The sequence below is a fragment of the Hydra vulgaris genome, chromosome 08 (assembly GCF_038396675.1).
Source record: "Hydra vulgaris chromosome 08, alternate assembly HydraT2T_AEP".
Taxonomy (NCBI): Eukaryota; Metazoa; Cnidaria; class Hydrozoa; order Anthoathecata; family Hydridae; genus Hydra; species Hydra vulgaris.
The window spans coordinates 63,195,574-63,209,161 of NC_088927.1; the positions used below are offsets into that span (position 1 = coordinate 63,195,574).

Here is a 13,588-nt window from a genome sequence, read left to right on the forward strand (position 1 = left end):
AAAGCGTCAGAGCAAAATTGAGATCAATTGCAGATGGTGGTGTTTTTTCATATAAAAAATAATATATTTTAATTAAAAGATAAATGCTTTATTTTAAAAAAATGTCATAGTAGTTTGTTTTTTTATTTATAAATAAGTTATTGACGTTTTTATTTTGTCCGATAACTTCCGCATCACCCGTTATATATAGTATCATAATCATGCCGAAAAGCCGAGGTATAAGACTTTGCAATTAATTTAAATGAAACCAACTCTGTAATATGCAACTTTTGCAAAACAGTTATATTCAGGGGTGGTGGCAGAATTTCTCAGTCATACACAACATCTAACATGCTTAAGTATTTAAAATTTTTTCTCAAATCTGATATCAAAAATCAGAATTGATGTATGCGAGGGTAGCTCTACCGCAGAACCATCTGTTCTGCGGTAGAGCTACCCTCACATACATCAATATTGAGAACAATCATCTAAATCCAGTCTTAACTATGATTTTGAAACTCCTATGACCATACCAAGGGAACCTTGATCTACGACACTTAAATCCGTATTCACAAGCTTTAAGCCTAAGTCTGAGGATGCGGAGATCAATACTAGAAGCTCTACTTCTACATTTAGTTCTGTAAAAATAAAGTCTAGATCTTCACCTCCTTAAAAACAACCGACAATATACCAAATGTTTACAAAGACCTGGCCTCTCACATCTACAGATCTGAAGGCAATAAAAATTACAAGGCTTATTGCTGAAATGATATGAGCAGATAACTAACGTGTTAGTAGAGTAGAAAATCCTGGTTTCAAAAGGTGATTACAGTTTTGAAGCCAAGGTATACGATCCCAAACAGAAAATACTTCTTGACAATTGAAATTTCTAACATTTATAAGAAGTTATCAAGTAAAATTTGTTTCTTGGCAACAAAAGAAGATCGTGTTAGTATAACTACCAACGAGTGGAGCTCCACAGCTGTTGATTACATGAGCCTAAGCTCATTTTCTCACAGAAGATATAAAAAAAATTCACATTTGTCTTGACGTGGAACTTTTTCTTTACGAGTCCTTCACTGCAGCTAATCCTGTTAAATTTATAAATGAATCACTTGATCGTTAACCATAACCATAGATGGAAGTCTACAGACAAGGAGTTTAAACCATGATCATGTTTAACAAAATCTTTAGACATATCTTACAGATATTACACTTCAAATCGAATCTCTGTTTATCATACAGCTATGTATATATTTGTATATATATGTTATAAATGATTTCAGTAGATGTAACCACATTTATGTTTGTTTAACAATTCATAAATTAACTTTAAAAAAGCATACTCAAAATTAGCATGTGTAAAAACAACTAAGATCGATTATTACATACAAAGATAAATACCAAGGCAAAAATAAAAATTTTTTTATTTCTGTTGTTCAGCCTAATCATCAAAAATAAACATATATCTGAAGAATGACAAATGCTTGAAATCAACTGCTGTAAAAAGTCTTATACAATTGGCATTAGAACAAGGTCTGCACACTAAAAAAACAGATGGCTTCTTCCATAATTATGTTAAAATGATCATACAAAATCAAAAAATTAAAAAGATCAATTTATACTTGAGGCCTTTTGTCAACATCTCCGATAGTAAAAATAGTTGATCTGAGAACAAAGGAAAATAAAAAAGATATAGATCAATCGTTGCCCACCAAACAGAGGTACAAAAAACTAATTACTATTTCTAACACAGTGTGTTAAAATGATGATATAAGTGATAATGATACTGTCTAGTTGTAAACCAACTGTAAGAAGTTTATCTTATATTTCCATGAAGCTTATAATTTATTTTCCATTATTAACTTCCATGAAATTAATGATGGAAAAGTTTGTCGAAAAGTATTAAACATTTAGAAAAACTTGTGTTATTTGATTTTGTAATAAACATTTTAAGTAAGAAAAATGGGATTTTTTAACTTTTAAGGCTCAATAAAAATATAAGTTAATATCTTTATATTTTATTTGCTTTATTTGCTTAACTACATAATATTCTATTCTAAGTATTAAATTCTTTAATCTTAATTACTCAATCAATTTTAATCTTAATTACTCAATCAATTTTAATCTTAATTACTCAATCAATTTTAATCTTAATTACTCAATCAATTTTAATCTTAATTACTCAATCAATTTTAATCTTAATTACTCAACCAATTTTAATTTTAATTACTCAATCAATTTTAATTTTAATTACTCAATCAATTTTAATCTTAATTACTCAATCAATTTTAATCTTAATTACTCAATCAATTTTAATTTTAATTACTCAATCAATTTTAATTTTAATTACTCAATCAATTTTAATTTTAATTACTTAATGAATTTTAATTTTAATTACTCAATCAATTTTAATTTTAATTACTCAATCAATTTTAATTTTAATTACTTAATGAATTTTAATTTTAATTACTCAATCAATTTTAATTTTAATTACTCAATCAATTTTAATTTTAATTACTCAATCAATTTTAATCTTAATTACTCAATCAATTTTAATTTTAATTACTCAATCAATTTTAATTTTAATTACTCAATCAATTTTAATTTTAATTACTCAATCAATTTTAATCTTAATTACTCAATCAATTTTAATTTTAATTACTCAATCAATTTTAATTTTAATTACTCAATCAATTTTAATTTTAATTACTCAATCAATTTTAATCTTAATTACTCAATCAATTTTAATTTTAATTACTCAATCAATTTTAATTTTAATTACTCAATCAATTTTAATTTTAATTACTCAATCAATTTTAATCTTAATTACTCAATCAATTTTAATCTTAATTACTCAATCAATTTTAATTTTAATTACTCAATCAATTTTAATTTTAATTACTTAATGAATTTTAATTTTAATTACTCAATCAATTTTAATTTTAATTACTCAATCAATTTTAATCTTAATTACTCAATCAATTTTAATCTTAATTACTCAATCAATTTTAATTTTAATTACTCAATCAATTTTAATTTTAATTACTCAATCAATTTTAATTTTAATTACTCAATCAATTTTAATTTTAATTACTCAATCAATTTTAATTTTAATTACTCAATCAATTTTAATTTTAATTACTCAATCAATTTTAATCTTAATTACTCAATCAATTTTAATCTTAATTACTCAATCAATTTTAATTTTAATTACTCAATCAATTTTAATCTTAATTACTCAATCAATTTTAATTTTAATTACTCAATCAATTTTAATTTTAATTACTCAATCAATTTTAATTTTAATTACTCAATCAATTTTAATTTTAAATACTATTTTAACTTTTTAGATTATTCAATCTTACTATTTAAAAACAATAAGTTATGATAAAAATAGACATTAATAAAGGATTGTAATGCATTAATATATCAGCAAACTAACAAAATTACAAGAAATCAGGTTTCTATGTGATTGGCTTGCTCAAAAAATATTGTCATAATGATGCTGGTTTAAGTTAACTTAGTGATTACTTGTTTTTAGTATAAGGTTTTTACTACAGTGTGTCAACAAAAATATACATCACTCCATAATTATTATAACAATTTTTATTGGAAAATATTTAAATAAAATTCAAAAATGTCACAAAAACAAGAATAAAAATGCTATGAAAAAAAATAAAATGTATAATATGAAATAAACCTGGTTGTAAATGTTAACATAATCTTTCGGCCGTGGAACCCCTCTAAGTACAAGGTTAAAAAGATTTTGAATATTGCGAGTTTGCCAAAAAGCAACATTTTCCCGTGTTGAAAAACCAATCAACAATACCAAAATTGCATAAAAAGTGTACAAAACTAATTCTTGTGTTATAGCAACCATTTTTAATTTTTTAAATCTTAAATCTCTCATACTTGCTAATGTTGACGAATCAAGAGGATTTATTTCAATATCTGGTCTATCAAAAATAGATGCTTCCTTTTTTGGTTTGTGAAGCCAATTTTCATCAAGAGCCAACATTTTACCTTTTTGTTTAAAGTTAATATTCAATGTTTTGGAATACATTACATAGAATAGTTTTATAGAGATTAGACAAAGAAAACCAAATTAAAATTGTATTAAAACTTTTTAAAAAAAATACCTTTACTTTCAAACTCATTTTCATTTTCTTCATTAGCATTTTTGATAACAAGTGCAACAAAAACAGCCAATATAAATATTTTAATTGGCTCAGTTAAAAGTATCTCTTTAGTCTAAATAAAAATAAAGAAAGTTAAAAAACATGACCATTAATGTGAGTATCTATGTATATATTTATCTATCTACATATATAAACATATACAGGGTGCGGAAAATGTTCCTGTACAAAAATATAAACAGCAAAAACAGCAAAAGTTTCTGTAAATGACAAGAAACAAATTAGCCTTCAATTTAAAACAAAATAATACTAAAAAATAACAAAAGAACACAAAGGAATACAAAAGAATACTAAAAACACACAATATATTGAAAGAAAACACCATACAAAATTTTTTTTTAAATTATACTTTTGTACGGGAACTTTTTCCGCACCCTGTATGTATGTATATATATATATATATATATATATATATATATATATATATATATATATATATATATATATATATATATATATATATGTATATCTATACTAATAATTTTAAATGTATTCTACAAAATAGAGTGCTCAATATTCTTAAAAGAACAGAGCAATAAATTAGATAAAAATCACATATAAATTATATATTAGTAAAAAATCACATATAAATTATATATTAGTAATATATCTCTATATATTATTTCCAAACTTAATGGTGTTAGTGCCCATTCATGCGTGTTTGACACAGAATCCTTGGCAGACATTGGCAAGCAGCAAGAAAGAGTGGGAGCACTTTTTATTAAAAGAAAACATGAATAAAAGTGCATGCAGATACATAAACTTACATAAACTTCAAATTATGCAATGTTAAAACTTATATAAAGTTTTACAGTTATACTTTGACTTAAAAACTGCATTGTGGCATTCTCACCTTAATTTTGATCAATAGCATTTATTTCTGTTAAAAAAAATTATTATATAGTTTAAAATTTTCTTAAGTCAGTGTGCCGGTGTGGCCAAGTGGTTAGCACGCAGAGCTTCTGAACAACAAAGCTGTGGTACAAGTCCTACCACTTTTTTTATTTTAATCTTTCTTGATTTTTTTAAAATACGAAATAAAGCACTTTTGAAGTTTTATAAATAATGTATACAAACATATGTAACAATATTATATACTTTAACAAACGAAAAGATTTTTAAAAAAGCTTAAACTTCTAAAAACATCAAAAAACAATGAGAAATTTGTTGCATGTGTCATGATTGAGATACTTATGTTTTTAATGTGCTCATGTAATTAGTCCTAATAAGCTGAGGAAAGTCTGAAAAAAGTTATGATCTGAAACTTAATAAAGAAAAAATTTAATGAGACAGTCCTGCTCCTCCTTTTTTCTAGACTGTAGCTAGAAAAAAGTTTAAATTTTATTTTAGCAATTAAAAGTCTTTTTTGCTATACTTAATTTTTTGTAATAAATATATATAAACAAGTGTTATATGCAAATGTAAAAAATTCACTTGTATATTGTTTTATTCAGGATCGTATGTATTTATGCTATTGTATTTAAAAAAACTGACAAGATTGAAAACACGAAACATTTGGTCTCATCTAAGTGAAAGATATAAAACTTCAATTCTAGATTTGCCCCTCTCTTGATAATTTCTGATTGCTAAAATTATGTCATCTTCTTCTTAGACCATTAAAAATGATAGACGCAGATTTTTTGTGAATCATTGAAGCCACACTTTTTTTTGTGTATGTGACATCACTTTGAGGCAAAAAACTAGAAAAACAAACTAGAATTAGGATATTATTTAAATTTTGTAGGAAAATTCCTTCTATTAAAAATATATGGAATATACTTTAATGGGATATATTCTAATAAAGACGAAAACTGATCATTTATTACTATTGTAATAAATACAAACTCTTATTTGTGAAATAATATATCTGTACCAGTTTTATACCTTTACGTGCAATTGTATGCAACATAATTAAAATTAATAAAAAAATGTAAGATAAATTTAAACGAAAACTTAACGCGTAAAAGTTTATTTTGCCACAAACTGAACTCAATGCGCGAAAATTTTTTGACTTAACTTTTAGATTAGTGTTTAATAGTTAGGGCTGTGTCTTTAGTTTTTAATCAAAATCATAAGAATGAAGTTTCTTTTAATACTATGTTTTTAAAGTCCAAGATCTTCTCAGTTCCATTGGTATAGCGTTATAATACAAACAAATATCTGTAAGTGTAAACGTCTTTAGCATATCTTGAGTTTGAAGGCATTATGGATATATATGGATATATCTTGTATAACATATCTATAAAACTTTATAATTTTATTTTGAGAAATCTTTTTTGCTATACTATTATTTTTTGCTATATATATATAAGCAAGAATGAAAAAATTTAAAAATTTATTACGCTAAGGGGAGGACTAAAACCTCCTCGAAACGACACTGATGAAAGCACACAAAAACCACTGAACTATCAATGAAATGCATTCAGGAGAAAATCAAATTTAATTGTAAATTGCTTATAAGCTCTATGTGTACCGAAAAGGTGCGATTGTTAATTTTTCTCTTCAAGTTTTTTTTCAAAATTAATTATTTTACTATAAAATATTGAAGTGAATCAGGAATAGGTATATAAATAATCAATGTGGAATAGATATGTATAGAAATGGTAGGTTTGGAAAAACCCGCATTTTACGGATCCGGAAAGCTATGACATATACATAAGGAGTAGATACATACATACATAAGTATAGAAAAGTTCGGTTTGGAATAGACTTACAAAGACCTGTATTTTTATGAGTCCGATCAGCTGGTATATATATATATATATATTTGTATACACACATATTTGAATATATATATATATATATATATATATATATATATATATATATATATATATATATATATATATATATACATGTTTGCCACAAAACTGTCTTCAATACTTTGAACAGACATGATGTTTATTGTCACAAGCGAAAACCAGCACCATTTTACCATCCAGCTAAGAAAGGTGAAATTAGAAAAGCCCTTGGACGACTTTATTGATAGCATTTAACAAAGAGAGCAGATAGACTTCCGATCATCATAACGGATGATGAAAAGTATATAACACAAAATGATGGGGCCAAGATTTCAAGTAAAACTTTTTATGCCAAAGATGCCTTAACAACTCCAGAAAAGATTTGCTGCTTAGGTTGCACCAAGTTTCCCTTTAAAGTAGGTGTTTGGTATGCATTGTGTGATCATGGTGGAACCAGGTGGAAACATGGTTCCACCATGTTCCACCATGTTCCACGTGTTCCACCATTTGGAGCACGTAGGAACAGTCACAGTAAAAAGAATGAAACTTAATTGAATGACAAGTGAAAGTGGTGTTTTACCATCTGAATTGCCTATTCCTGCTTATAAAAGACTTGGATAAAAAACTTAAATACTAAAATAAATATTAAAAAACTTTTCAAACTTTTTTGCTATAAAAATTATTTATCTACTTGTTTTTATCTTGCTATGCATGTCTTATTTTTATCTTGTTATGCATGGTGTATCAAAGGTCACCACTTGCTATGCAGCTATTTTAATAAATATATAGTATTTAATAAACATATATATATATATATATATATATATATATAGTGTTTATCAAAACTATATATATGTTTATATTTATTGTTGATATTCAATATAATAACTCAATTATTGCAACATAATGTGAACTTTAATAAAAAATTTTAGGATCTCCACTAATATTTACTATTAATACTTTGGTGAAAAGTGACTCAATTTAAAGAAGCTGATATATATATATATATATATATATATATATATATATATATATATATATATATATATACATAACATATATATATATATGTATATACGTATATATATATATATATATATATATATATATGTATATACGTAATATATATATATATATATATATATATATATATATATATATATATATATATATATATATATATATATGTATATACGTAATATATATATATATATATATATATATATATATATATATATATATATATATATATATATATATGTTACATCTCGGTTACGTATATATATATATATATATATATATTATATATATATATATATATATATATATATATATATATATATATATATATATATATATATATATATATATATGTATATACATAATATATATATATATATATATATATATATATATATATGTTAGATCTCGGTTACGTATATATATATATATATATATATATATATATATATTATATATATATATATATATATATATATATATATATATATATATATATATATATATATATATACGTAACCGAGATGTAACATATAACGTATTAATAGGTAACATTTTGACCTAATAAGACGTTGTCATGGTTACCTGCAAAAACTTTCAAATATTGCGACATTTTGAATTACTATCTTGTATGCGTATATTTATATAGGATAGTCCCTTTAAAATATATGCATGAATTATTACTTGCTTACATTTTTGTCACAGCTTACTTTTATAGCCTAAACAACATAGACTAAAAGAATAAACCTATCGTGTCTAAGGAATAAACAAATACTACTGAAACAATAGCAATCACAGAAATATGTTAAACATTACCTATCAGTACTCACCAGAATCCTTATATTACTTGATTGTAACAAGAACCTTACCATAACATACTTATTTAGAAATACAGAGTTTAGAAGATTGTCTGATTAAATAAAAAAAAATTTAATAACGTTTTACTTATGTAAAACGTTATAACATAATTAGATTTACAATATTTTAATTAACATTAATAATAAGTCGTTTATGAGTTATGTATGTGTGTATGTGTATATATATATATATATATATATATATATCTATATATATATATATATATATATATATATATATATATATATATATATATATATATATGGACCCATAACATGAAAATTTTTTGAAAAAAGACAGATTATAATAGTGAAGATAAATTTTTTTAAATTTTACATATAAATGTTGTTTGAACTAAAAAGAATTTGCAAACAAAGGGGGGGTCGATTGCACCTAATGACCCTCCCTCCTTTTCATATATATTTCAAATTTCATATAAAATTTATTGATGACGTTCAGAAAAAAGCATTTAACTCAGAAGTTTATTATAACGAAAAAAATTAATAACATAGTAATATAATCTGTGTACATTTATACATAATATTTATACATAATATAATCTGTGTACATTTTGCCTCTAATAACTGTCGTTGGTAAGCAAAATATCATCGTTGCAAATATCATCAAAGGCGTTATTGTCAGAATTATCATCGCCAATAGATTCAGGTATTAGCCCTCTTTGGTGCCCGACTACGTATGCCTATTAGTCTGGCTTTTGCCTTGACTGCTGCGCATTTTGCATGCATTGGCATTCTTTTTAATTGATCCCGAGCGCCTCTGCCACCTTATGGTTAATGCGTTTTTGCGATCTTAGCTGCAGAGAATCTTTAAAATATAAAAATAAAATCTACGTCTTTAAAAGAATAGAATCGATAAAAAAAAACAAAAAAACATTTATCCAATTATACAATTATTGAAATCACATTAGCACAACAGTAAAACTTTTTTTGACAAAATAAATAAAGTTAATTTATTTTGTCAAAAAAAAACTTTTTTTTACAAAATAAATAAATTTAGTGGTAAAACACCTCGAAAAATGCCCAAATTGTCCCCAAATTATTTAGCATTGAGCGCAAGGTAAATCTCAATACTTTGTAAAAAAAAAAAATTTTAATGTGATTATAATGGTCCAATTTTTTTTTAGATGTTGTGTATTCCGGTTTTTTCGTAATTGTTGATTAAAATAAAATAAAATTTCACAAAATTTATTCAAAAAAACAAAACTTTATTGCGTATTAGTCCATAATTATTTTTTTCCTAAATCTTTTTTTTAATTTAAACAACATTTATGACAAAACCAGAATACATAACAATCTAAGAAAAAATTTGGGGTCATTGCCACATAAGAAAATTTTTTCTATTTTATATTGAGATTTACCTTGCGCTCAAAGCCAAATAATTTGGAAACAATTTAGCGCATTTCTGGGGTATTTTGCTGCTTGAGCTCAAGGTAAATGTCAATATTTTTAGAATTTTTTTTTGTAATAGTATTTTTTTCATATTTGCTCCAAATTTGGTTACTTGTGTACTTTCATTTTAAAATAAAATTTTTTTTGAACACCCCTAATGTCTAGTTTAAAAGCCAAAAAATTCAAACAAAATTGTAATTACCATTGCTAATTGTATATTTATAAATGTATTTCTAATTAGGAGTCGTTCATTAAGTACGTACGCTTTTATTTCAACCCTTTTTCCCCCTCCCCGCATTTTGATATACGCTTTTTTTTAGTACCCTCCACCTCAATAAATGAACTTACGCTTTTAACATACCTACCTAACATTTTATAACAATTTTTTAGTTTAGTGTCTTCTTTCTTTTATAATTGACCCTGCTCTCCCCCACCCCCAATCATATTTACGCCATTTACAGATATAGATATAGGTACAGGCACAATGAAGTGTTCATACATCAACTGTGCCTCAAAATACCTCAAAATAATGCTTTTCTACTGCATTGAAATCTAAGTTATAATCAAAAAAGTTGCAAAGAAAACTTGAGTATTAAAATGTTTTTATATGTCGTCTTCGGATACTTTAACGATTTACATCATTTATAAGATTTAAAAGAAGTTTCTTTTTAAATCAAACCCACAGCAATCTAATTAAGCTATTTTATAAGATATAAGAATTACATGCGATCTTTTATATACAAAAAAAATTAATTAGATTAATATAATTAGATTGGATTGCTTGTGGGCTTCATTTAAAAAAGATTATTTTTTAAACTTATAAATTTAATAGCTTTTGACCAAATAAAATGTAATGTAACTTTATATAATCTAAATATGAGACGCAATTAAAATATGTATAGATTTTTTTGACGTTATATTGTGTCTTAGTTTACACTTATTAAAAGTGCACTGTTATAATTATAACTGTTATGGTTTTTTTTTAACTTACAATTATAAGTTAAAAAAAAAACCATACTGGTATTTTTTTAAACTTTTAACAATGTACAAAAAATTAGTTCTAATTTTTTTTTATAACAAATTTGTCACAAAAAAAACATTTCGATTTGCAAAGTTGCAATTAACTAATTGCAACTTTGTGATTTGAATTTTTTAACAAAAAAATATTTATAAAATATTTTTTTGTTAAAAATCTTACTTTAGTCTTAACTTTTTTTAGTTACTAATGTCTCGACAAATGCATCGTTGAATACCATAACTCATAAATGAGTTACAGTATTTAACAAATTTGTTTAATTAACAATATTGTAAATGCATTGAATACATTTGTCTAGACCATTGTTATAAAAAAAGTATTTTTTAAAAAACTAACCTACAAGCAATCTAATTCCTTATATATATGATTTTTACTGTAACCTATTCATATAATAAGTATTGTTACGTGTAATTTAAAAATAAATACTCGAATTTAACGCGCCACAAATTTAATTTATTTTATGTTACCTTACGTCTATTTTTTTACTTGCTAGAGTGTAACCAATTGAGACATAACGTTATGTTAAAAAAATCTATTTATGTCATGTAGCCTATATTTTGTAACATTACGTTACGTCTCATTTAGTTACACTTTATAAAGTTAAAAAAAAAAAGCAATTGAGGCGTAACGTTGCGAATAAGGAATTTTTTTTTTTTGTGACAAAGTAACCAATTGAAACAAAGCTATTTTACAATAAAAATAAAATAAATGATGATATTTAGCAATACGGCAATATAAAACAAACATTTACTGCATTATCAAGTTTATTTACTTAATACTTAATTAAAAGTTAGAGAATGTAACCTTGTTACCAATTGTAATCGATTGAGACATAACGTAACTTTAAAATGTTATAGGGGTGTATATATACACACACACACATATATAAATAGTGCTTGTCATGTTTGAGTTTTGTCATGTTTTGTCATCTCAGCAGGACTATCTCTATGCTTTTATCACTAAACTCATCCCCCAAACTTATCTCCAAAAAAAAACTATTAAAATAACTCAGGGTTGCCACTATAATTCTAGAATAAAATTCCTTGATTTTCCTAGATTTTTTGAATAAAATTTTTGCTTATTTTTCCTTGTTATTTTTATCAAAATATTTTTATCATTTTAACTCGAAAAATTTGGCATTAAAACTTCAACATTAACCCCTAGACACACTATTTTTACCCCTCCAAAAAATCAGATTGCTTTCCATATCAATCAGCTTTTTTGGCAGAAGAACCAAGTTAAAGTTTGCATGAAGCTTTTATTAACTTACCTGATTGAAAACCAGTTTTAAAAACACTGTGTATTGTATAAAGGTCTCTTATTTTAAGAAGTTTAGGTAAAAAAAAACTGAGAGTTAAAGTATTTGTATTTAACACAAAAAACTAATATTTAGATCCATTTTACAATTTTGAAAAGAATTATTCAGACTTTCATCAAGCAATAAGGTATAAAAAGAAGATTTAGTGATATTTAGCGCTAAAAGTGTAAACAACACAAAAGGCCAAAACAATTAGCGTAATTACTAAATCCTATGAGATGGGTAGAAAAAAAATTAAAAGTTTTTTTCTACCCATCTCATAGGATTTAGTAATTACGCTACCAGGGAACAATTTTTTCATATAATAGGCTATTACATGATTACATGATAGACATATTACATGAGTTCAATGATAAATTATTTTGTATCTGAGCTCTATGATTGATAAGTTTGATAAGTTAAATTAAACTTGGGATGTTTTGCACTTGTTTGACTTTTTATCTGTGCTATTTAACAACCATTTTTTAAACATTGGATTGCTCGACTATTCTTCATTGAAATAAGTAGAAACTTCAAAATTTTTAAACTTTTATTTATTCTAAAAAAAAAAAAAAAAAATAAGGTTTTAAAAACTTCGGAAGTCTTCACATGTTGGAGCTATTTCTACACAAAAAAACACCTTATAAATTCATTAAAATTAATAATAATGGTTCCACTCAAACCTGAATAAATGTTTTGCATAAATTTTTTGTTTGGTTTATATTGTAAATAAACGAAAAGAATAAAAATTTTTTTTTTTATAATGATCAAACAATATTCTACTTGAATGATCTTTTGAGCTATATGATTATTTAATTAGTAACCTAAAAAAAATGATACCATTTACTATAAAACATTTTAAAACATTAAAATAAAATAATATAAAATTAAAAAATTCCCTGATTTTGCCTGACTTTTAACTAAATCAATCTTTTCCCCCTTTTTTCCCTGATCATATCTAAATTTCCCTGACTTTTCCTGTATTCTCTGATTTCCCTGAATGGTGGCAACCCTGTAACATATTTCCATCATACAAAATCAGCATAAAT

The 13,588-nt window shown here is 24.4% G+C and overlaps 1 protein-coding gene across 1 annotated transcript in view; it reads right to left on the reverse strand.

Annotated features, from left to right (window-relative positions):
* Positions 1-13,588, reverse strand: part of LOC100207051 (location of vulva defective 1) — a 95,410-nt gene that overhangs the window by 4,199 nt on the left and 77,623 nt on the right. Inside the window, exons 23-24 of the mRNA XM_065804143.1 lie at positions 4,122-4,233; positions 3,683-4,005 (exon numbers count right to left, since the gene is read on the reverse strand). Of these exons, the coding sequence (XP_065660215.1) occupies positions 3,683-4,005; positions 4,122-4,233 (435 nt within the window). The remainder of the gene's footprint in view (positions 1-3,682; positions 4,006-4,121; positions 4,234-13,588) is intronic.